Here is a 23,284-nt window from a genome sequence, read left to right on the forward strand (position 1 = left end):
GTTTTAGAATGATCTTTGTCCTATTATTTTAGTAAAAATTAAATGACATCACACAAGATGGATATAATTTCATGAAATATTCTTATTTATCTTATCCCACCAATCAAACGATTCTTTAGAGTATAGTTCCTATATCATTTTCGTATTTTCCCACTCAAGCCAACTCTATATTAGTTTCCGCTTATGTTATTTGAATTCTTCAAAAATATTATTGGGATGTCTATTATATCCTCTAAAAGAAATCAAAACGTCGAGGCGACGATATTTTTGAAGAGCGCGACCAACCTAATTTTTCAGATGCCAAAACCATAAATTTCCTCTCCTCCATCATTGAACCCCCCCCTCTGTCCTTCCCCCCAGGTCCCCTTTTTTTCCCCTTCTCTCTCTCCTTTATTTCTCTTTTCATAAGCATATTCTTTCTCTCTCTAGGGTTTTCACTTTCACCTGAAATAGTGTTGTTAAATTGAATGATATGTTAGGATCCTTTGGTTCTTCATCATCTCAATCTCACCCTCATCATGATGAAGAATCTTCTGATCATCATCAACGGCGTAGATTCACCGCTACTGCTACAACTATCACTACCACCACCACCACTACCTCACCAGCTATTCAAATCCGCCAGCTACTCATTAGCTGTGCGGAGTTGATTTCGCGGTCCGATTTCTCGGCCGCGAAAAGACTCCTTACCATATTATCAACTAACTCATCTCCTTTTGGTGATTCAACTGAACGGTTAGTCCATCAATTTACTCGCGCACTTTCCCTTCGTCTCAACCGCTATATATCGTCAACCACCAATCATTTCATGACACCTGTTGAAACAACTCCAACTGATTCTTCTTCTTCGTCATCATTAGCTCTAATTCAATCATCATATCTATCTCTAAACCAAGTTACCCCTTTTATAAGGTTTACTCAATTAACCGCTAATCAAGCGATTTTAGAAGCGATTAACGGTAATCATCAAGCAATCCACATCGTTGATTTCGACATTAATCACGGGGTTCAATGGCCACCGTTAATGCAAGCACTAGCTGATCGTTACCCTGCTCCTACTCTTCGAATCACCGGTACTGGAAATGACCTTGATACCCTTCGTAGAACAGGTGATCGTTTAGCTAAATTTGCTCACTCATTAGGGTTGAGATTTCAATTCCATCCTCTTTATGTAGCCAATAATAACCACGATCACGATGAAGATCCTTCTATTATTTCCTCCATTGTACTACTCCCTGATGAAACCCTAGCTATCAACTGTGTTTTCTACCTCCACCGCCTTTTAAAAGACCGCGAAAAGTTAAGGATTTTTTTGCATAGGGTTAAGTCAATGAACCCTAAAATTGTTACAATCGCGGAGAAGGAAGCAAATCATAACCATCCTCTTTTTTTACAAAGATTTATCGAGGCTTTGGATTATTATACAGCTGTGTTTGATTCATTGGAAGCTACATTGCCACCGGGTAGTCGAGAGAGGATGACAGTTGAACAAGTGTGGTTTGGGAGAGAGATTGTTGATATCGTTGCGATGGAAGGAGATAAAAGGAAAGAAAGACATGAAAGGTTTAGATCATGGGAAGTTATGTTGAGGAGTTGTGGATTTAGTAATGTTGCTTTAAGCCCTTTTGCATTATCACAAGCTAAGCTTCTTTTGAGACTTCATTATCCTTCTGAAGGCTATCAACTCGGAGTTTCGAGTAATTCTTTCTTCTTAGGTTGGCAAAATCAACCCCTTTTCTCCATCTCGTCTTGGCGTTGAGAAAAACTATCAAATAGCCAAGTTCAGAGGGTAATTAAGACTACTGATAGTTTAGGAGGGATCCGAAGAAAATGCGTGGAGTGTAGGGGAAAGAAAACCCTAAATAACAAGATTTTCTAGTGAAGTTGTAGTAGTAGAAATTTGCATGGTGAAGAACAATATTGAAGAGGTATTGAAATTTCATGTTTTTTTTTGTTTTACTTATTGATATGAATGTTTTAAAATTTTAACATAGAGGAGGTTGATGATATATAGTATTTAAGTTAACTAGTCTTTGTATAATGCAAGATCTTGATCAACTTATTTTTATTTTTAATTATTTGTTGTTGTTGATGATGAAAGATTCTCATGTTATTACCAAATTGTTAGGTAAGTGGCACTTTGGAGTGGGAAAATGATGTATATTCCAATTAAAGGTGTTAATTAACCCTACCATATTGTTTGTTTGTATTAGTAATGGTGGATGGTTTCATTATCTTTCACTTTATAATGCTAATCATGCTTCACCTTTTCATTTTAGTACTTTCGTTGTAGACTATAGAGAACATTTTAATTTTATTTTATTGTATATGATTCCTTATCAAAGTCTTTATCTTGTTGCATTTTCTTATTTTACTTTACAAAAGATTTCTGGTATTAATGGAAAGTGGTCACATTTGGAAAAAGATATGGGGCCAAAAAGAAAGTCATTTTCTTTGTCATCTGAGAAATTAATTAAAAAAAAAGTTGTATACCCCATTACTACTATTTTCCTTCCCCTAAAATTTCTTATATGAGATTATTTTTTTTATGGAAGAAGGGGGAGGATGAGATTCTTGAACATGCATGAGAATTGTTGTTATTGTTTTGTGTCTTTGAAATAGGACCATAATCAATTGCCCTAAATTGTGCCCAATTGTCCCCTCAACAAAACCATCAAAGTTGTCAAAATAGGGTTATTCTTGTTACCCACTTTGCCCCCCACCCCCCTATAATGGGATCTCTCTCGTGTCTAGTGTTTATCCCTAGGACCACCTCTCTTTTAATTTAAAAATTTTACATCTTTTTAAGCTATCATTTTTTCATAAATTTTTTAGATGAAAATTTACTTCAAATGTATTTTCAAGTTTCCAGAAACTGAATCAGACAAGTTTTACACAACTAAAACTTCAAGTTTCAAAATTTCAACTTGAAAATCTATGAGAGGTGATTAAGTTTCTCTTTATACCATGCCTTGTATGATCATACTAATCAGTGGTGATTTGATGTAAAGGTTAGACATATACTTATGGTTTTTAGGTCAATAAGCATAGAGGAGATGATAAACTGAAAAGCACTGTATATTGGTAGGCAAGAAATGAAGTTTTAATTTTTGTTGAGTAGTGAAAAGAAGGAAGAGGGTTTTTATTTTAAATTTTAATGGCTAAGGGAGTAGTAGGTGATGTATTTGACAGGTTGATAAGATGGTTACTAATAGTTGATGTATTGACACCAATTCACGCAAGAGAAACTTTACTTTACTGTACACCTTTTTTTATCAATTCATGATCATAACAAGAATATTAATTAAGAGCTCCTATTTTTCTCTGCATAAATCCTTTGTTTGCTTGTGTTTTGATGATAGTGATTTCAGAATAAGTATTACTTTTGTTGTTATGGTTTATGTGAAGGTGTTTGATTATGTATGGACGAATTTTAACAAAAAAATGAAGTTCAGACGCAATATATATATATATCGTTGGTGTAATCCTATAAGTGGAGTACTTATGGTTTTAATGAAGATCTGAATCTTGTGATGTTCAACTAAAGATTTGATATATATAAATTTTTTATCAGAATGTTTTTCAACATTGTTGTCTTATATATGTAATATGAAAAGTTATAACGGAGTTTCCAAAGAAGAAAAGAAACGTTCTTTTCCACTGTACCAAAAAAGAAAGTAAGACAAAGAAATTAAAATTGACAGAGTAAGATTTAAGTTAAATTAGTGTAGTTTTTGTCTCAATTTGTACGTGACACACCTTTCTTTTATTCCATCTCAAAAAGAATATTACTTTTCAATAATTAGAAAAAAATTCAATTTTAACCTCAATGATTTAGAAGCACAGGAATATCTAAAATTTGTTTCAAATCACAAATTCCAAAAATCTTTTTCTGTTTCTTAAATTTTATGTCTAGTTAAATTATGTCACATAAATTTAAACAAATCAAACACTACTAAATATGAATATATATATGTCGTTCTTTTTTTAGATCGACAACAAAATACTCTCTCCGTCCGGTATTGTTTGTCATGTTTTCTATTTTTAGAGTCAAACTATAAAAACTTTGACTAACATTTTAAGATGCATTTTTTCATCATATTAATATGCAAAAAATTGTAATGTATACTACTTTTCATATAGTTTTAGAATATCTAATTTTTTTGTTTAAAATATCAAACTAATATGATCTAATTTACCTTTGAAAATTAATCAAATTAACTTTCGATAAGCGCAACATAATAAACATTTTTGGACGGAGGGAGTAATGATTTCGGAGGGTTGTGGGGTGGGGTGGGGTGTTGTATTTGTAAAGTGATGGATGGATGCATCATACATATGGTTGATAAGATGGTGCAAGCATGGGGAAAATTATGCAACTTACGTCAACTGTGCTTCCATCCATCCATCTATCTATCTTTTCTTCTCTGTTGTGTCTGATCAAGAGAAGAGAATGCTTGTATAATCTAACACTGAAAATTCCTAACTCTTTTTTAAAAATTTAGGTTCCCATCAATGTCTTTTTAGAGAAGCATATTATTATTGGTTAATATATTTAACCTAGGTCCTAGTCTGCTAGGTTTCTATCTTACCCTTTGTTTTTTTTATTTTTATCTTTCTTGGTACCCTACATTACTCTTTTTCTTTGGTATGCTGATATCTTTTAAGTTTATGGATGCTTAGATTTGTAAATTTACTACAACTCTAGCTCTCAATTGTTTTGTAATTTCGACTTATATGAACTTATGTTAGGTAAAAGTTTACGAAAAAGGAAAATGTCCCCTACTTGCTCAACTAGATCTAATTACTAAAGGTTAAGGGATATAACATATTAAGTAACATTATAGATGAATATTAGTACTTGGATGTTTTTCATTTTCATTGACTAACACTACAAATTGATTTGGAGAAAGAAAAGCATGACATAAGATATATAACATAGGAAACTTTTATTTTGTAGTGATAACTAAACTAATCAGATAGGTTGTCTCAAATATGGAGTTCAATTTTCCTTTTATTTGAATACACACATCTCTCGTTATTGATCCTTCAATGTCCTTCTTTTGACTCTATGTTTAGGATATCTATATATACTCAATCTCTAATTAGGATCTTGAAAACATACACGATCATATACAGGTAGACAAATAATCTCATAAGTTCGTATTTGTTATTATAAACTTTTATGAGTATCAATTTAAATTTTTAAGAAATATTGATAAAATTAAAGAATCTTTTATTTCATTTCTTTAAATTTCATGTCCTCTAGAAATTTAAGACAGAACTGAAAAACTAATGTAACTTAAACTCAATATATATATATATACACACTTGATTCTAGTTATGAGTGGTTTTTGCATTGACCTAATAAATAAAAAGATAGAGGAGTGGTTATGCAAAAGAATCTAGGTAAAGCTGAGGTTGTGGCGTTAGGGGCAATGTAGAAAAAGATTTATTTATAATAATCATATATATATTACTTATTTATTGCTTAATTGTCCTAAATAGAAAAGAGACATGCCGATGAATTAAACATATTGTATTTATATATGAAATCAAAGAAAAATTACGGTGATATAATATTAGTAATTGATTTCACAATTTGAACTCGTTAATAGGTTAGAAGAAAGGAATCTAGGTAAAGAGGTTTGTGGGGTTGGAGGCAATGTAGAAAAGAAAGGTGTAAAATCCAAGAATTGTGTTTCCTCTAATAATAATAGCATATCCTGCAATTCGTGCTTTTTGTTCCTATCTCAAGATAACTACTTTTTATTAATTATTATTAATTAATATAAAATTAAACTAATGAATGACATCCTTATGGAATCTTACGACTCCGATCTTGTCATATACTACTATTTAAATTACTACTTTTTATAATATAAAGTATTTAATTCATCTGTCACTTGATAATATTATGCTCTATAGCTTTTTGATAAAGAAGAAACTAAAAGGATATACTTATTACTACAAATTATGCAAATGGGAGCATCTTCCCACATTTCTTTTTGTGTTGCCTTTCCCATCATCAAATCCCACAATAATGCTTAATTAATGCCCCCACAACTAAGTCTTTTTATCAATATATATAAAAAACTAATAATATATTGTTATTATTATTATTATTATTCTATTTAATAGGCATAATGGGTATATCAACATTAGCTTATTTTAGTCAAATTAACACCATTTCAACACCTCATGAGACGTACAAAATTAATGTGTCAATTTCAAATATATATTATGGTTTTAATAAAGTGTTGATAGATTCTCTTTTGTCATCAAACGTTATTGAATTTGTGAAAGTTATTGTATTATTTCCATCGTTTCAATTTATGTAATAGTAATATTTTGTAAATCTTTCTCTCTTTTTTTTTCCTTATTGTGACACATAAAAAATTAATAAAGAGAGTCTGCATAATATATATACATAAATTTTGATTTTAATCTAGCTAAAAAAAATTATATATTCAAATATAATTATGATTAATATTGTTTATGTCCTCTTCAATGTACTGTTGTTTTTGTTTGGTGGCCTTTTGATTAAAAAGAAAATGGTATATATTGTTTTATATAGAAGTATTTTATATTTATATAATGTTTCTAATTAGGAAAATTGCCGCAGCAGTTCGAAAAATATTCGTAGTATCAAACTAGAAATACTATTAAGTACTAGTAGTTTATATTAGTTTTATTTAATTGGATACTCTTTAGGGACTAACCATAAACATTGGAGTATTATATTTTTTTGGTTTTAGGATATAGTATTATATTGTAACAGTACTTAATGACAAATTAAATTAATGTTTTTGTGGACTTCAGAATATCGAAAACATGGGGACAGTCTCCCCCTAAATCCACGGGTTATTGTGCAAATTAGGGGAATATAAAATATTAATTCAAGTTTTATTTTTATTATAATAATAACTTAATCCCAATTAGCATTAATTCTCTCATACGTCTAAATTCATTCTGCATCAAAAGTCAAACCTTTGAGATATTAAAGAAATAACTAAATGCGAACATCTAGTTAAAACAATTCAACATATATATATATATATTACGATATTCATACATCTAACTAATAAAAATTGAAATATAGTGTTTGAATCAAAGCTCCACCTCTGGGTTGGATGCTTCCCTAAAGATTTTTCATATAGTTTTCCACCATTTTTTTTTGGATTGGATCAATGACGTCTAACATTATGAGCCTTCATCATAAAATTGACAAATTTTATATTAATTATTAGCAACCTTTCTTCATGAACTTGACGTAAATAATGTGAGCGAGCTTGCACGTACCAAAGTTATTAATATTATTTGGACCAATGCCTCGTGAAAAAGATTCTTCCTTATAGTTGTCGTGGAACTTGTGTAAAGAAAGAAAGCTCGTATGTGTCATACTTTTACAAATCATATTGACAATTTAAATATATTTATAAGACCTATGGTTAAAAGATATTCATTTGATTCTCAAAATTAAAAAAAGGATGTCTGTTTGAAAGTGACAGATAAAGATTATGCCCCCCTTAAGATTTATCCATTATTCGAGTCATTGGTGGCGTATTTCTCGAACTAGGTTGATTTAGTTTGACCTCTTGCGAAATATTCGAGATCTCAAGAGAATTTAGTACTTTTTATATAGGCATATTCCATCAATTTACGAAATATTCGAGATCTCAATCTTTTTATGGAATTTTCGAAAAGTCGTTTAAGACAATTTAATATCATTTATATAGGCATAAACTGGGATTTAGCATTAAGTAGGCTCTGAAACTGAACACATCTTCTAAAATTTTAATTTGAATAAAATACTTGTTGTAGAGTCCAATAAAATTTTAATGTCTACGATGTGAATGGAGTCATATAATTCAATTATGAACGGCAGGAAAATGGTTTGTATATTATTTCAGTTGCAGAGCGTTACATAATTTTGTAAAGTGAAAAAAGGGTTTGGGGTGTAGTGAAACTGAATCACAAATCGGTAATTCACATCAAATTGCCATACAAAGAGAAATTTTAATATCTATATATATATAGTAAATTAGTAATAAATACAAATATATATAGTTGATAGATGAGCAGATGAATGACATGTAAGCCAAATCAATCATTCCTTCACGTATGGTTTCATTTTCGAAGTGATAGATCCTTGAGCCACCCCCAACTGCAAGCAACCCCCCACCCCCACCCCAAAAATTCATAATGAGTGATGATCATTCAATTTTATTTATTTGTTTTTTCGTATGTTCGATATTTATATTAAAATTTGATTATATTTGTATTATGTATTATAAAGCTACTATCTAATATTCTTATGATATAAAAATTTCTTATATCAGTAGTGTTTATAACTTTAACTTCTCACATAAACTGGAAAGATGATAATAAAGTAATTTAAATATCCTTAAAACTATTTATAATAAATATAAATCTAAGATCATTTAGGAAGAATATTTTGTAAGTTACAAAATATATTAGGCATAAAAGATCTTAAAAATTTACTCAAACCAAAAATAATGTTTATAACTTTTGAAATCATATGTTTACGCTCCCTCCATTGTGTCATTATTTTAGATTTCACGTTCCTTAAGAGGTTAGATAAGTTTTTTATTGTATTTTTATTTAGTGTTTTCTTGAAGATAAGTTTTTAATAAATGAACATAAATCAATTTATTTTGATCATCAATGAAGATATATTAATAATTTAGCTATCCTATGTTGATCAAATTCATATTATCAATGCTAAAGTATTCGATTTTATAAAATGACAAGTGTTAGAAATATTTATTTTACTAAAGACGACGTATAAACAGGATCAGAGACAAAATTATTATTATTATTATAATTATTGTCTTATTTTAACTTAGAAGCACTTTGCCTAAACATCCTCTATTATTAATTTGAGTGAAGACAAATTGGAGCAAAAAGTTAAAGTGTATAGGATTTGGTCCATTTGAGGAAACATTAGTAGCAGAATGGATATTCAGAGTTGTTGTGAGTAAAATGCATTTATTTTCACTTTGCATTTATGGCCTATTTTTGTATATAGGGCTACAGGGTAAATAGGGGTGTCATCGTGTATATATAGGGACATGCCCAAATGGTTCAATGGATATGGGCGTGCTCTATAAGTTAAAGCAATCCAAATGCCCCCTCCGCGACAATAAAGTTCAGAATTTAAACTTTATGAATTTTGAATGAGTTAGAAAGAAATGCTCAAAACGATAAAAAAACAAAATCAAATTAAATAACGTTTGTTGACAATTTTCTAGATAAATATTCTTTTCCGCTTATGTTATCTTTTTTCAATTTCATAATTCAGATTCATACAAACCCTAGCCAACGGCCAAAAAAAAATTGATAGTGAAAGATGCAGAGATATTCAGTAATAGTATATCATTCCCAAGTCTAAAAGACTTCATTACTAGATAGAAAATGCACTCTCATCTTTTTCTTGCTTTTTTACTTATTTTATTCTAATAAATTGTACTATAAAAAAAAATATGGTATCCTCTTTGCAATTCCACCATATTCCTGTCTTTCACAAGAAAAAAAGAAGTATTTTTGGTTTTATTTTCTATTTAATATGTCCCTACTCCCACTGCAACATAGCAACTTGGCAAGTGTAGTTTTAAGTTGGAGTGCAAGCATAAAAAAGCTGCCAATTCTTGGAATTTTACTTTCCTCACATGTAAATTGTAATTGGGGTGATTTGACACACTTGAAAGTCCACCCTTTTCCAATAAATATTGAGAATCTTTCTGCTTTCTGCTGTTCTTGGGAACCTTGATTCTCTTTTACAAATTATACAATTTATGCTGCAATTATGTTGAATTTTAGGTACTACAAGTTATGTTATCACATTTCATTTGATTATATGAATCTTCATATTGTTTCATTTCCATCCAATATTGAATCATAGATTTACAAAAAAAAAATAAAAAAAATACATCACATCTTGACTGTTTGAGAAAAGATCCTCAAATTATACCATCCATTATGGTTTATTACAAATTTGACAATTGGGCTTTGGTGAGCCAGACAAAGTTTTGGCCCACACCACCCTGAAAGAATTTCGCAAGGGCATACAAGGAAACAGACCAAAAATATTTGATATGGAGTGCAATAGAACTTAAAAGTTAAAACACAACACTTCATTGTTTAGCAATATTAAAAATACATTCAAAACATGCATCAGAGGGGATTCCATCTTGGACATGAAAGTAAAACACTACACAGCACAAGAAAATGTTACTATTTCTGTCTGAGGCCTCGCGTTGTACTCATCAATCATAAATATTCTACCAAAAAGCATTGCCAATTTGGATAGTCATCAAAGCACAGGCTGCTTTACATTCCAGGCAATGATCCAGCATTTAGTCTTTTATACTACTACTGCTGCTACAGTGTTTTGATTTACAGAATCTTTGAGAAGAACAGCATCATATATGCGCAAGGCACTAATACAAATCACTTACATTAGCCTTGGCCCTTGAGGTATCATGCCTTGATGTCTTACAACCATTTCCTCCGACTGGCTGACTTTTTGTCACCAGACAAAAATCTAGGAAGACTAAGAAGGCTATTAACCCTGGTTACTCCCTCGAGGGCTGACCATTCCTGATCTTCTGCAGTTGAAAGGCACTCGGCTAGGCTTCTCTTAGAATGTCCAAGACCCTTATCCGCTAGCTGTTCTTCTATTGATTCGTCAACAGGAACTATCTCACTGGCATCTATTGTAGTAACTGAATGTTCACGAACTGTAATATGAGAAGCATTACTATCTGCACTTTCAAGGTTGCCATCAGTAATAATTGTCTTTGTTTCCACTTCAGGAGCCTTTGTCAAATCATGTTGCGTCGCTGTGACTACAGAATCAGGTGCAGGAACACGGTCTAGGAAAAGGCATACTACAGCACAATCATCAGTTTTTGATGTCGGGTACTTCAGCCTCCAAGCTCTTGTCGCACAGTCAACAAGAGCTCGGGCAGCTGTTGCGCGACTTGGGGCTGAGGCCACAATATCCACGGCTTCCTTATTAGAAAGGACATCCCAAACCTACATAGAACAAGAAATTACATCATGAGACAAATCTAAGTGTTGACAAATGGAAACAGATTATGCCAAGTCATAAAGAAGGTGAAATTTAGACTCTGTTTACATAGAGAAGATATAGAATTTTCTTTTTGTAGTGAAATAATGTTAGGTGAAATAAGTACCCCATCAGTTGCTAGAACAACAAATTCGTTCCTATCAGTAATGTGGTGGTAATACACATCAGGGACAGAAATTAACCCAAAATCCTTGAGACAAAAATCACCAAATGCTCTGGCCATTGCCAAGCCAGGAGAGTCACTGTTCGGCAACCATACACGTGCAACCTCTGGCTCATCTTGCAACGCAAAAACCCTGCCTTTGTATTTATGTATTCTAGCAGCTTCTCCTACAAGACAAAACAATTGAAATGATAAATTTAAGCACTTTCTTCAAGAAAAAAAGACAATTACATTTCAGCTTCTCGGTGTAATGTATTGAATCAAGAAGAGAGAGAGAGAGACTTGGAAGATTAGGCTTCAAATCTACCGTCAACTGTACAGCCATTAAATAGTTGTCTTTATCTCTAGTTGCCAATACTGCTCTTGAGTCACCAACATTACCAACTATTATATCCTGGCCCTGAGACACCACAAAAAGATCAGTTAAAATGCTTTTGGGATGCTAAGCAATTACAAAAGAGCTAGAATAACCAAATATGTGGCAGACTCATAATCAACCCCTTCACTCAGACTTAATTATTTTCTACAACTAGTATGTTTCTTTTTTTTCCTTTTTTTGGTAAATCAAGTAGTATGTTTCAACATCATGTACAAAGTCAAGTGAGAAGTACTAAGGAAACTGTTTTAAGTCTAACTAATAAATAAAATATTTTAGAACAAGAAGATAACTTGCTAAATTCAGTTAACTACCAGAAAAGACAAATATTACAAAACATCCAGTAGATTGAGAGGGCAGTCAGTAGAGAACTCGGATGCACAAAATTTATTATTTGAATGGATTTTATACAATACATAAATGAACTGTATCAGGTTTTCATGTTTGATGTAACCCATGTAGTAGTCAAGGACATAAAAGTGATAATCCTTCAAAAGCAAAGACAATAACTAGCCAATGACTGGCAATTCAAAAATAGCTCATTATTGCCTCCGGGGATTTGATCTAGGGGTAAACATGTGGCATGTGATGTTTTGTGTTAGGCGCATGTCATGTACTCGGACCCTGCACCACTGGTCCTCGGGAACTTATTGGCTATAAGAAAAAGTAGCTCACTAATTTGCTACTATAATTACAGTATTACCCATTTATAAGCACCCAAATATTAATTAAAAAAAATTATCAGTAAGTACCCAATTCTTTTTTGAAACATTAGGATTTAGGAAAATAAACCTCGTTTATACAAAAAAAAATAGCTAAATTATTACCTGCATCACCAAGGAAACAGCAGTTGATCCACTACAGAAACAATCAATAGAAGGGTGCAACTTGAGTTCTTTATCCATCGACCGGAAAGCTTTTAACATTGATCTTTTAAGGGGAAGATGTATTTCTGGGAACTTTTCGTTGTTCTCAGCTTCCATAGCTTCAATCAAATCATCATCCAAGACATCATCAAGATGTGAACCTCCGTTGGTATTTCCTGTCTCAGAAGTATTACTTTGATCACCACCGGATTTAACTTGCCACTCTGAACACAGTAGAAACGGAAGAGTATCTCGAACTTTCCTTGCCACCATATGGCCATAGGGACCGTGTCCATCAAATACTCCGCAAAAGATTGTATCACTTCGCGAGCAAAAATTCTATTGTAGAAAAATTCCAACCAAGTCATAAACTGACCCAATAGATAAGAACAAATTAACTCTTTGTATTGACAAGTAATGGACTTAATGAAATTGAACTATACAATAACTACACGTCCATAGGACTCAAAAATTTCGATGCAAAACTGGAATAGTTAATTGGGTGAAGGAAGCTTCAGAAACAAGAGCTACGTAGGTTATTTTGACAGTCCATCTACCATAATTGATGGTTGAAAGGATCATATATATGACTTCTATGCATAAGTAAACGTCATTCTACACACTCAAACCTCACATGATTAATAACTAAACTTATACCGGCCATCAACCTACCACAAACCCTCCTCATTTACCAGTCCGTGGAACTGGCTATGAGATTGAGAATTAAAAGGTTCAATTTTTAGATATCAATGCTCCTACATGCACAAAATGATTGAGGATTTGGTTACTCATTTGACATAAGAGACATTCAATGCAAAGAAAACCAAAAGGAAGAAAACACAAAATTCGGATGATTCATAATTCAACTTGCACGCAGGACATCAATCCACTACAACCCCCCTCTTTTGTCGGGCCTTGGAACCGCCCATGTGATAGATAATTAAAAGGTTCAATTTTTAGATATCTAAGCTCCTATATAGGCACAAAATAATTGAGGATTTGGTTACTTATACAACATAGAGGCATTCAACGCAGAGAAAACACAAGATTGAGATGATTCATTGCAGACCCGCCATCAACCCTATTCATGGAACCAGCTATTCACAGATGATGAGAAGGTTCAATTTTTAGAAATTTAAGCTCCCATAATGCACAAAAAGAATGATGATTTGGTAGCTCATGACATAAGCAGAAAAACACAAAAAATAACTGAAGAAACAGAGAATTGAGGACCTCCCAAACGATCATGGCATCTTGATTCGTTCCTTTTTTCCCTTGCTGAGTGTGTAGGGAAGCACGGGAGGTGGCTCCATTCCCCAAAATCCTTCCGGGAATATGATGCAGCCCCTTGTCCTCACCCCCTCCTCCACCAACACCACTTAACTTGCTTAAAAATGAGCTGAAATCGCCACTATAACTGTTCTTCTTCAACTTGTAATCAAACCTTCTGCTGTCATTCTTACCATCCCACAACCCATCCTCGCTCTTGCTTTTACTTGAAGAGTAACAAATTCCCATTCCCCCTTAAAAATCTGCGTTCTCTCTCTGAGGAAATTTATCAAACACCTCAGAATAATTAAACAAATATGTCTCCTGCAAGAATTCACTGAGATTCAACTCAAAGAAGAAAAAAAAATGAAACTACTAAGAAATGAAACAACACTCGAAGAATTCAATACTGAAAAAAGAGAAATTGAAACAAGCAAATTGCTGGATCCAAAAGATTGAAGCTGAAAACCCTAAAGATTACAAGGAAAAATAATGGCAGAAAGTGATAGAGAGATTCAGATATAATAAAAGAAAAGATTGTAGTCAGGTGAGGATGAGTAGCTTCCAATTTATGACTACCAGTGTTACTATCTCTCTATATTTTTATTTACTTTTTATTTTATAAAACAGCTATCTCAATTAAATGTCTCACTATTATATTGTTATTATAAAATTAAGTAAAAATATACAAAAATCATTTAATAGGATGTATATACAAAAATAAAAAATATACATGAGTTAAATTTGTATATTATTATTTTTGTGTTTGGTTATACTAGGCAGATATTAATTATGTTATGCATATATTTAATATGGCAAATAATAGAATTAGCAATGCATCAGACTTTCATGGCATACATTAATATGATTAAAGGTTTAATTCACCCTTAATATATTTTATGTATTCTTTTCACCGTATTTTAGGTGTTAATATAAAAAAATAATTATAAATTAATTAAGCCATGCATGTCATTTTAAATATTCAACTATACGATTTTGATTAATTAATTACTTAATTGTATTATACGTATTAAATAACGTTGGTCGTGTGCGGTGAATTGAATTAAATGCAATTGTAAGTTGACTATATTGTACGTCGGCTCCCTAAGTCCCACGCGGCTACGCCATTTCCCTTTAAGGTCAATAATGTCAATTTAAAAGTTGTCCACTAGCTTTGCTTTGGAACTTTCTTTATAACTCTTGCTTTTTGTTGTTGTTCCTAATTACTTGTCTATTTGAATTTACATCCTCGTTAAGAGAATAACAATTATCATAGTAAGTTTACTATTTATTTTTATTATTAATTATAAAATAGATGAATTAAGAATTTAAGATTTTGAGAAGGTTTTACCTTTTTTGCATAAATTAAAAAAAATTCTTAATATATCAAAATGAACAAGTAATTAAAAATAACTAAAAAAAAGTGAACAAGTAACTAGGAATGGAGGAAAGTAATTAAGGACTGAAGAAGAAGTGTAAAACATTGATTTTTAGTCCTTTTTTCTAATAATTATGGTGTTTTAGTTTTTTATTTTTTTTTTCTATTCGGTGTTCGTTATTCATACTGGAGTTCAATTAACTTCGGATTCGCACCGAAAAATCTTACATTGGTGTAAAGCGCTTCCTAAAAAAGGGAACTTCATAGTCATTAAACATGGAAAAATTAGAAGAAAAAAAAGGACAAAATGCATATTGCCTTTAATTAAACGAACTAGTAATATTATAACGTAATTTTTTTTTACCTTATTCCCATATACTATGATGCAAAGTTAGTGAATGTCTCAAAAGAAAGTCTCTTATGAATCAAGAACAACTTGGTCAAAAATACCTTTCAAAAACTTGTAACTTTGGTTTTTATTCTTTTTTATTTTCACTTTTACCAGCTTAGTTAACATATTATGTCTATTATTATTTATTCTAATGAGAAACTTAATGCAATCCCAATCAATTAGTTCAAGATAGTAAAGGGAGAGTGATAAATTAAACCATAATTAAATGAAACTTATATGGGATGGTGGCCATGGGGGACCAATATGTTGTAGTCAACATGTGGGAGACCCTCCAATTTATTACATCTGGAGGTTCAAGTTCAACAATCTCAATATTAAGAAGAAAAAAAATCAATTCCAAAATGGCATATTATGTTTTTTTAAATAAAATATTAGAAGTTGTAAAATGGTTGTTTTTAACGATTATTTATTCTCAAACTTTAACCTCCTCGAGATTACATGTGACATTTTAATTAAAGAAATATGTATGTGTGTTTTTATTCATGAAATGGATATGATTTATGACTTTTGTAATTTTTCAACAAGCTTACTATATAATTGACATTTGACTTTTTATTATGGAAATGGAATAATGTATAAAGTAGGTGAATTATAGGTAAAAGTAGCTAAAGTTATAACATCATCTCCTACTAAGAGCTTTTGATAAATAGAATCTTTTAAAAGCCACATCTTGAACAAAGAGCTGAGAATCCAATGCCACAATTCTCTTGTGCCCTTTAAATATGATATTATTAAGTATTTTTATCAGTAAATGTATGATTTAGTATCTGGATAATAACTTAATTATTAGTAAGTTTTGTTTTAATTTTTGCGATGTATGATACAAAATATAATATGTTGTATCATGTGTCACAAAAATAAAAATAGAACTTATAATAATTGAAGGGTCAAGTTATCATTCCAAATACTAAATCATATATTTATAGATAAAAAATAGTTAGTAGCCAACTGTATCCTCTGTTGAATAGATAAGTAAGGATGAAAAAATATTTTAACTAGTAGTTTATTTTCAAAACTTGTTTATCCTCAACTTAATTTTCTAATGGTATTACAGTTAAATGTAATGGTATTTTCCACCTGAAAGGCTGACTTGAATTAATCCAAACTGGAATGTTTGAATGTATGTAAATTGAACAATAGTAATATACAATCTATGTATAGCTGTCACTTGTGTTATTGCTGAAGCAAACAATCTGTACACATGCCTAACTTGTATAGATAACAAACTGCAGTTTTAGTACCAAGTTCCTCATAGTGGAGGTTCCTTGACAGAAACAAGTGAGAAAAAATTGGGATATTAATCCTCAACATTTTACAGGCAATACTGGGAAAAACAACCCTTCCTCAGAATGTATTATTAGAATCACATATTATTATAAGTGGGAAGCTCCTAACTTAAAAGTTGAATTACTATTTTGCCCTTATTTTATCCTAAATTAAATTAAATATTAATATATAATTAATTTAATGTTAAATAATCATATTTAAACACATGCATCTAGACACAATGGTTTAAATTCTAATTATTTACATACTAAGTAATAATTATATTATACTAAAACTAAGAAGGTGTAAAGTCAAACTTTGAAAGACAAAAATATTTTATAGAAAATTGTTAGAAATTCTTTCATAGGAAATTGTTAGGAATTACTTTTTTTAGAAAAAAATAAAAGTTATTAATTCTTTCTCTATAATTAATGTGCTTAAAGGATTAAATTTGTTATCCTCTCTCTGTAGTTAGTATAATTAAATGTATTGAATTATTAGTAAAAACAATCACCTTTCCTCTACCGCATGTCTAAGATCATTCAACTTCTGAAATTAACTTAAACAACTCTTCACCTTTTCATCTTATCCAATGAATCTTTAGCTATATATATGTATCATTTAAAAATAATTGTTCTTTACCATTTGCCTCGTGTTGATGTGAATTATTAGGCAATTTACATGTACTTTTTTTTTGTTTTGAAATATTAATATTTGTTGATCCTCATTAGAATGATATTTTGAATCATAAATTTTATGTTTACTATTTTAGATTTTNCTTATCCAATGAATCTTTAGCTATATATATGTATCATGAAAAAATAATTTTTCTTTACCATTGCCTCGTGTTGATGTGAATCATTAGGCAATTTTCAGATACTTTTTTTTTTGTTTTAAAATATTAATATTTGTTGATCCTCATTAGAATGATATTTTGAATCATAAATTTTATGTTTACTATTTTAGATTTTTTTTTTTGTTACGGGAGAAATTTTTTTTACTCCTTGTGTATTTCTTTTACTATATATATTGTTATAATAAAAGTCTTAAGAAGGATATGAATGTTGTATTTATTCTTATCTGTTTAATTTTTTTGTATTCTTTACCGTCTATACTTCTTTAATATAATCTTCTATGAAATTATGAATGTCATAAATCTATTTTTATTAGTGCTGAAATTACTAATTTATGACATTTAGATTCGTTTTTAAATGTACTTTTATAATATATATTTACTTTTATCTTTCCTTACTAATATAGTTTCTTTAACTAGCTACATATTTGTGTACTTACTAATATGGAGCGTAATGAGAGATTATTAACGATAAAGTCATATAGATATATTCATATTATTAGATGCTATAGTAATATAATTATTTTCCATATTTCTTGCTTGATGGTCAATGTACTATTCGATTATTATGAATTTTATTTAATGAATAAAATATAAATTGGTAAAACTAATATTTCTAATTTCAACATTTTCTATACAATAATTCAACTTTATAATAATTGTATGGGACAAACGTGCAACGCACGTTCCGGAAACTAGTAATAAAATAAACACAGGAGTGAAGCACAAATACGCAGCTCTCATATCCTCATCCTTACAGCTTCGAAGCTGCATCCTTATCTAAAAACCAAACTAATTCTCCTTCGGGTGAAACCATCTGCACAGGCAGCAAATCAGAACTTTTATCATCACCTAGCGATTTATGCACTATATCTGCCTTACCAGCACCTACTATAGCAAGTGCAATATTTGCAGATGAGTTTATTACAGGGAATGTAAATGTAATCCTGTTCGGTGGAGGTTTTGGAGAATCCTTGATGAAGGTGACCCACTTCTCTTTCTCATGGACAAGAGGATGCCCGGGAAACAAGGAAGCTACATGTCCGTCTGGACCCATACCCAATAGCATTACATCAAATTTTGGAAATCCACTCTCTTCAGAGATGTCAAGTATCTTGCTCTTGACTAAGTGCCTTAGACAAGTCTCGTAATCATCTGCCGCAGCCTCTGCTGATAATGCATCACTTATGGCATGCACATTATCAGCAGGAATAGGTATCTGCCAAAGAGAAGTAAAGGTGAGGTTAGAAGTTTGGTAGAAAGAATTAAATATGTCAACTGAGAAAAATGATGATGTAAGAGTTATCATCATTCATAATAGATCAAACAATGTAGGCAGTTCACATGTGAAGCAAGTACTATGAGCAAGCTATGCATCATTAAACATCTTTTCTGATACAAATTGGATAAATTTAGTTCACAACCATCTTTATTTAAATAGTCTGTGCTTAAGAGCTGGTCAGACTGCCAAGTAAGAATCAAGATGTAAAGGCAACCCAACTTGTTAGAGATAATGAAGAGACTTAACTGAAAGTAAGTAGGTTAACATTGAGGATGCAATACAAACCCACTTATTCATCCTTATATTAAAAGGAATTCACCGAAGTCAACATAAAGTGTCCAACTGATCTTATCGGCAGCTCCACACGGTATTGAGTTGTACACTCTTTGGTCTTTAAGTTTCCCAACATGCTCCATTGACAATTGTGCTTAAAGTTATAATTACTTTTCAGTTGATCCTCTAAACCTCAACCCCGCTAAACTCTTCTAGCCCCAAAAATTTCCAAATCCTTTCTCATTATGTAATCTCTACCATGGTAAATGTTTGAAGTATTTTGCTAATGCTCCATCATTTTTCATAATATAAACCCCCCCCCCCCACACACACACACAAAAGAATAAAAGGACCTCAGTTCTTGTTTAAGGAGGGCTTCAGGGGCTGACAGGTTCTATAAGAAGTAATTTTATATCAGAATTTTGTTAACCAAAGCAAAATTTAATGTTTTCTAAAAACAAAAGTGGATTTGAAGCTGTTTATTCCAATACAGTGCAAAGATTTTCTTTTTAATTTCTTGTTTTTACATGAATTGCGTAACATCATTACATATCTTAAGAAAATGTAATCTAAAACTTATTTAACATATAGCTTCTTCGCACAGTTGGGTCCATGATAGATATGATCATGTATACCGATTGCTTGCCTTTGTCACATATAACCAAACCACCCCCAAATATGTATATATATATATATATATATAGGTAGAGATTGTTTCTTCCGTCCATATATTAGCAGGCTTATCTTACTTAACTTCTTAATCTCAAGGACTGCGGAAAAAGATATGTTTATAGTATGCATGACTTGCATTCCTTGTTACCGCTGCCCTAACGCCCTCACATAATTACTTTCTCAATTGATTTTCCCAAATATTTCATCCAGAGTTGAATGAGAATCTGAATACCTCTAGATGTATTCTCCATCAATACTGTGCACTTTAATCTCTGTTCACATCCCCCCCCCCTGTCCCCCCGTATAACCTATTTCTTAAGGAGATTGAGACCATCAGCATTGCTCGTAACTAGAAAAAAAAGCTAAAACTTAAAAGATAAACTTTTTTTTATAACCCGGTGTCTGGGCACGTCTACTAGTACTTTGGGGTATCTAACTGAACAGATGAGAAGAAATCACTAGTACAATAAACCTACTGCGTCCCACATTTCGACTGGGCAAACAAGCAAAAGATCAGAAAAGTTGGTAGAAAGCTAATGAAGAAACTACACAGTACACACTGTGGCAGCACTAAATAAAATCAATATATTGTAGGAAGGGCTGCAAATATACCTTGGATAGAAAACCATCATAAGCAAGCAAATAATTGCTGTCAGGATGATCCTTTGGAACCACTCTCTCATCCACCCAGAAAACGTGCCATTTGGACCAGTCTATTGAATCAATATATGGTGGCTCCACCAATTTCCTGCAACAAACATTAGCAACCCAAAAAAATTCCCCAATTCATAGAAGAAACAAAGAGAATTAATCAATCATTACCTGAGAGACTTGATAAGTGAACCACCGGAAACAACCACAGTAAAAACATCTCTCTCCTTACAAAATTTCTCCGATAAATCAGCAGTGTACTTCGCTAGAGCCACAGCAAGTTCCTCCTCGGAATCGTACACTTTCACTTCCGTTTTACTTTCCCCAGACACTGTCTCAGCCATTGATGATTTGGTTCTGAACTGAGATCTCGAGGAATTTGTACTCAACACTGAGTTCCTCTGATGCGGGTGGGAGCAGAAAAGTGGCTTTCCAGCAACGGACGGAGAGGTCAATGCAAGAGATCGTCGGAGAGGAGAGAATTGGGTAGGTGAGATGCGCAAGTTAGCAGAGAGAGCGGAAGAAGAGGAGGCTAAGTCCAGTGCGCACTCTGCCATGTAATAGAACTATATTATAAATGTATTAGTGTAAGTTTCCGATGAAAAAAAATATTATTGCATGGAATATATTTTCTTGATGTTGTCACAGCAAGGGGTGAACAAAATTGAATCGAACACCGCACCAATTCGTAAATCGAGTCAAATCGAGAAAAGAAAACCATTAGCAATTTGGTTTGACTTGGCTTGGTATTGAAGAAAAAAAATTGACCGTTTTGCGTTGGGTTGGTTTAACTTTAAAATGTCAAACCGAGACCAAACCAACCCGACATCATATATATAATTTTAAAAATGATTTTATACCTTCCCATTTATCTTCATGTTGTACCTTAAGAGAACTCCCCTTTGAGGATGAATAGATTGATTTAGGACTTCCCGATGTAGTCTCTTTTGCTATAGTCCCATTGTTTACAATTCCAGTTGAGTTTCTAGGTACTACACTAGGTAATGGCTCTGTTACCTCCACTGGTTGACCTCTTGGTTGCCATTTTTGTACCAATTTCTGAGGCCTTTCCTTCTTTTTGGTTGCTAAAATTGGGCTCTACAATCTGAGGTACATCTTCATAATCTTGTCTTATTTGAGGATAGGTGTAACAGTCGTGACCTATTTTTAAGCAAGAATTGCAGAACTGGGCTTCCAATCAAACCATACTTTTTGTACACACTGTCTTCCATTAGGCTCATGCACTGTAATTTCTTCTGAGAGAGGTTTGGTTAAATTTGTCTCAGTCAACGTCCTTGCATATGATATTCTAGTTTGTTTGGTGGTACACTCATCAACATATATAGGTTTTCCAATAGCACTAGCAATGCGTCTGAGAGAGTTGCAACTCCAGCAGTTCATAGGCAAATTGGGAGAATTAACCCATAGTGGTATTTAAGTATACTCCTTAGTGAAATCAAAATCAGCAGATCATTGTTTAAAATAACCTTTTATTTATAGTATGAGGTCTAGTATACAATACTTCCTGCATATTCTCCATGTTTGGAAATTTGATAATATAGTACCCATCTTCATACCGATATAGATCAGGTTGAGCAATGTTTCCCCCGTCTTACTGATATATTTGTTCACGAAGTTATACCCTGGGAGGTCTTCCATCACATAAGCCACTAGTGCACATCTCCACTTTGCAGTTTCCTGGTCTACTTCTTTGATTTCTCCAAATAAACTATTGTTTCACCATTAATAATCGAGGGCTAGAGGTGGGCTTCGGTTATTTTATTTTCAGTTTGGCAAAAATGTGAAACCAAACCAAACTGAAATAAGTTCGGTTCGGTTATTACAATTCGGTTTGGTTTATTTTGGTTCGATTTTCGGTTTAACCAAATTTAATAGATAGAGTACATTTTCAAAATTCAATCACTTTTGTTCACTTTTTTATGTTTTAAGTACATCTCCCTTTTTTTACAGATACAAGGAACCGAAAAACAAAAAAAAAAACAAAAAACAAAGAGCATTATTATAGTTTTAACACCAAACAAGCTAAGCTAATAGTTTATTTTCCTTTGCAAAGCAAGCATTCTTGAGCAAAACCCAAACTTGGCTAGTGGAAAATCCAATCTGGCAACCAAACTTGGCTAAGTACTTCACAATCACGCCCATTCACAGTAGCAGACAACTTAGAATCAGAAAAATTCATCCTTTGACTCTATGCACATATTCATTACAAAAAACACGGCCCTTTCTTTCCTTTTCTTAAGTGCAGTTGGAGGATCATTTTTCATGTACTATAATATATGTGCATAGCAACTTCGTAGCTTCATATGAACATTCGAAGAATAAGTAAGATACATGATTAATACTACAGAGGAGTGTTATAAATGTAGACGTCACTAAATTCTTCCTCGAAGCTTACAAGTTACAGGAGAAGTAGCCTCTAATTAACAAATTATTTGATATAAGTCGAAAAAAACAACCTTCCAACCAAGTCATTGAAAAATTGTTTATAGCGTCAGATTCCATTATCAAATTACCATGAAAATAAAGATTTTCAGATGAGAGTTGGGACGCTGACCTTAACGGCGTAACTCGGGAGCTAGCACCGATCACTGGCCAGAACTGAGCAGGAGTAGCGGCTGACGAGAGTTGCGAGACGACGAGCTGCGTTGTGTTAATGTAAGTCAAGTGACGAGATTTCAGTTTAGAA

At 32.1% G+C, this 23,284-nt stretch overlaps 3 protein-coding genes across 4 annotated transcripts; 1 reads left to right on the top strand and 2 right to left on the bottom strand.

Moving 5' to 3' along the window:
- Positions 1 to 347: 347 nt before the first annotated feature.
- LOC107025611 (scarecrow-like protein 18) lies at positions 348 to 2,075 on the top strand. The gene has a single exon (XM_015226380.2). It carries the CDS (start codon positions 473 to 475, stop codon positions 1,757 to 1,759), a length of 1,287 nt encoding a protein of 428 aa, XP_015081866.1. The 5' UTR covers positions 348 to 472; the 3' UTR covers positions 1,760 to 2,075.
- An 8,160-nt stretch (positions 2,076 to 10,235) lies between these two features.
- LOC107026379 (probable protein phosphatase 2C 6) lies at positions 10,236 to 14,323 on the bottom strand. Its single transcript, XM_015227328.2, has 5 exons — positions 13,755 to 14,323; positions 12,483 to 12,860; positions 11,562 to 11,679; positions 11,223 to 11,446; positions 10,236 to 11,061 (listed from the first exon to the last, which is right to left on the bottom strand). Exons 1-5 carry the CDS (start codon positions 14,037 to 14,039, stop codon positions 10,519 to 10,521), a joined length of 1,548 nt encoding a protein of 515 aa, XP_015082814.1. The 5' UTR covers positions 14,040 to 14,323; the 3' UTR covers positions 10,236 to 10,518.
- A 4,004-nt stretch (positions 14,324 to 18,327) lies between these two features.
- Positions 18,328 to 23,277, bottom strand: LOC107026241 (probable 6-phosphogluconolactonase 4, chloroplastic). Of its 2 annotated transcripts, none has more exons than XM_015227145.2 (4): positions 23,153 to 23,277; positions 20,749 to 21,127; positions 20,539 to 20,674; positions 18,328 to 18,918 (listed from the first exon to the last, which is right to left on the bottom strand). In XM_015227145.2, the coding sequence occupies exons 2-4, from the start codon at positions 20,919 to 20,921 to the stop codon at positions 18,454 to 18,456; spliced, it is 774 nt and encodes a 257-aa protein (XP_015082631.1). In that variant the 5' UTR covers positions 20,922 to 21,127; positions 23,153 to 23,277; the 3' UTR covers positions 18,328 to 18,453. The 2 variants fall into 2 exon arrangements, with proteins under 2 accessions (XP_015082631.1, XP_015082629.1); XM_015227143.2 differs by having other exon boundaries at positions 20,749 to 21,143; positions 23,153 to 23,272.
- Positions 23,278 to 23,284: the final 7 nt, after the last annotated feature.

This window comes from Solanum pennellii, chromosome 7 (genome assembly GCF_001406875.1).
Source record: "Solanum pennellii chromosome 7, SPENNV200".
Classification (NCBI taxonomy): Eukaryota; Viridiplantae; Streptophyta; class Magnoliopsida; order Solanales; family Solanaceae; genus Solanum; species Solanum pennellii.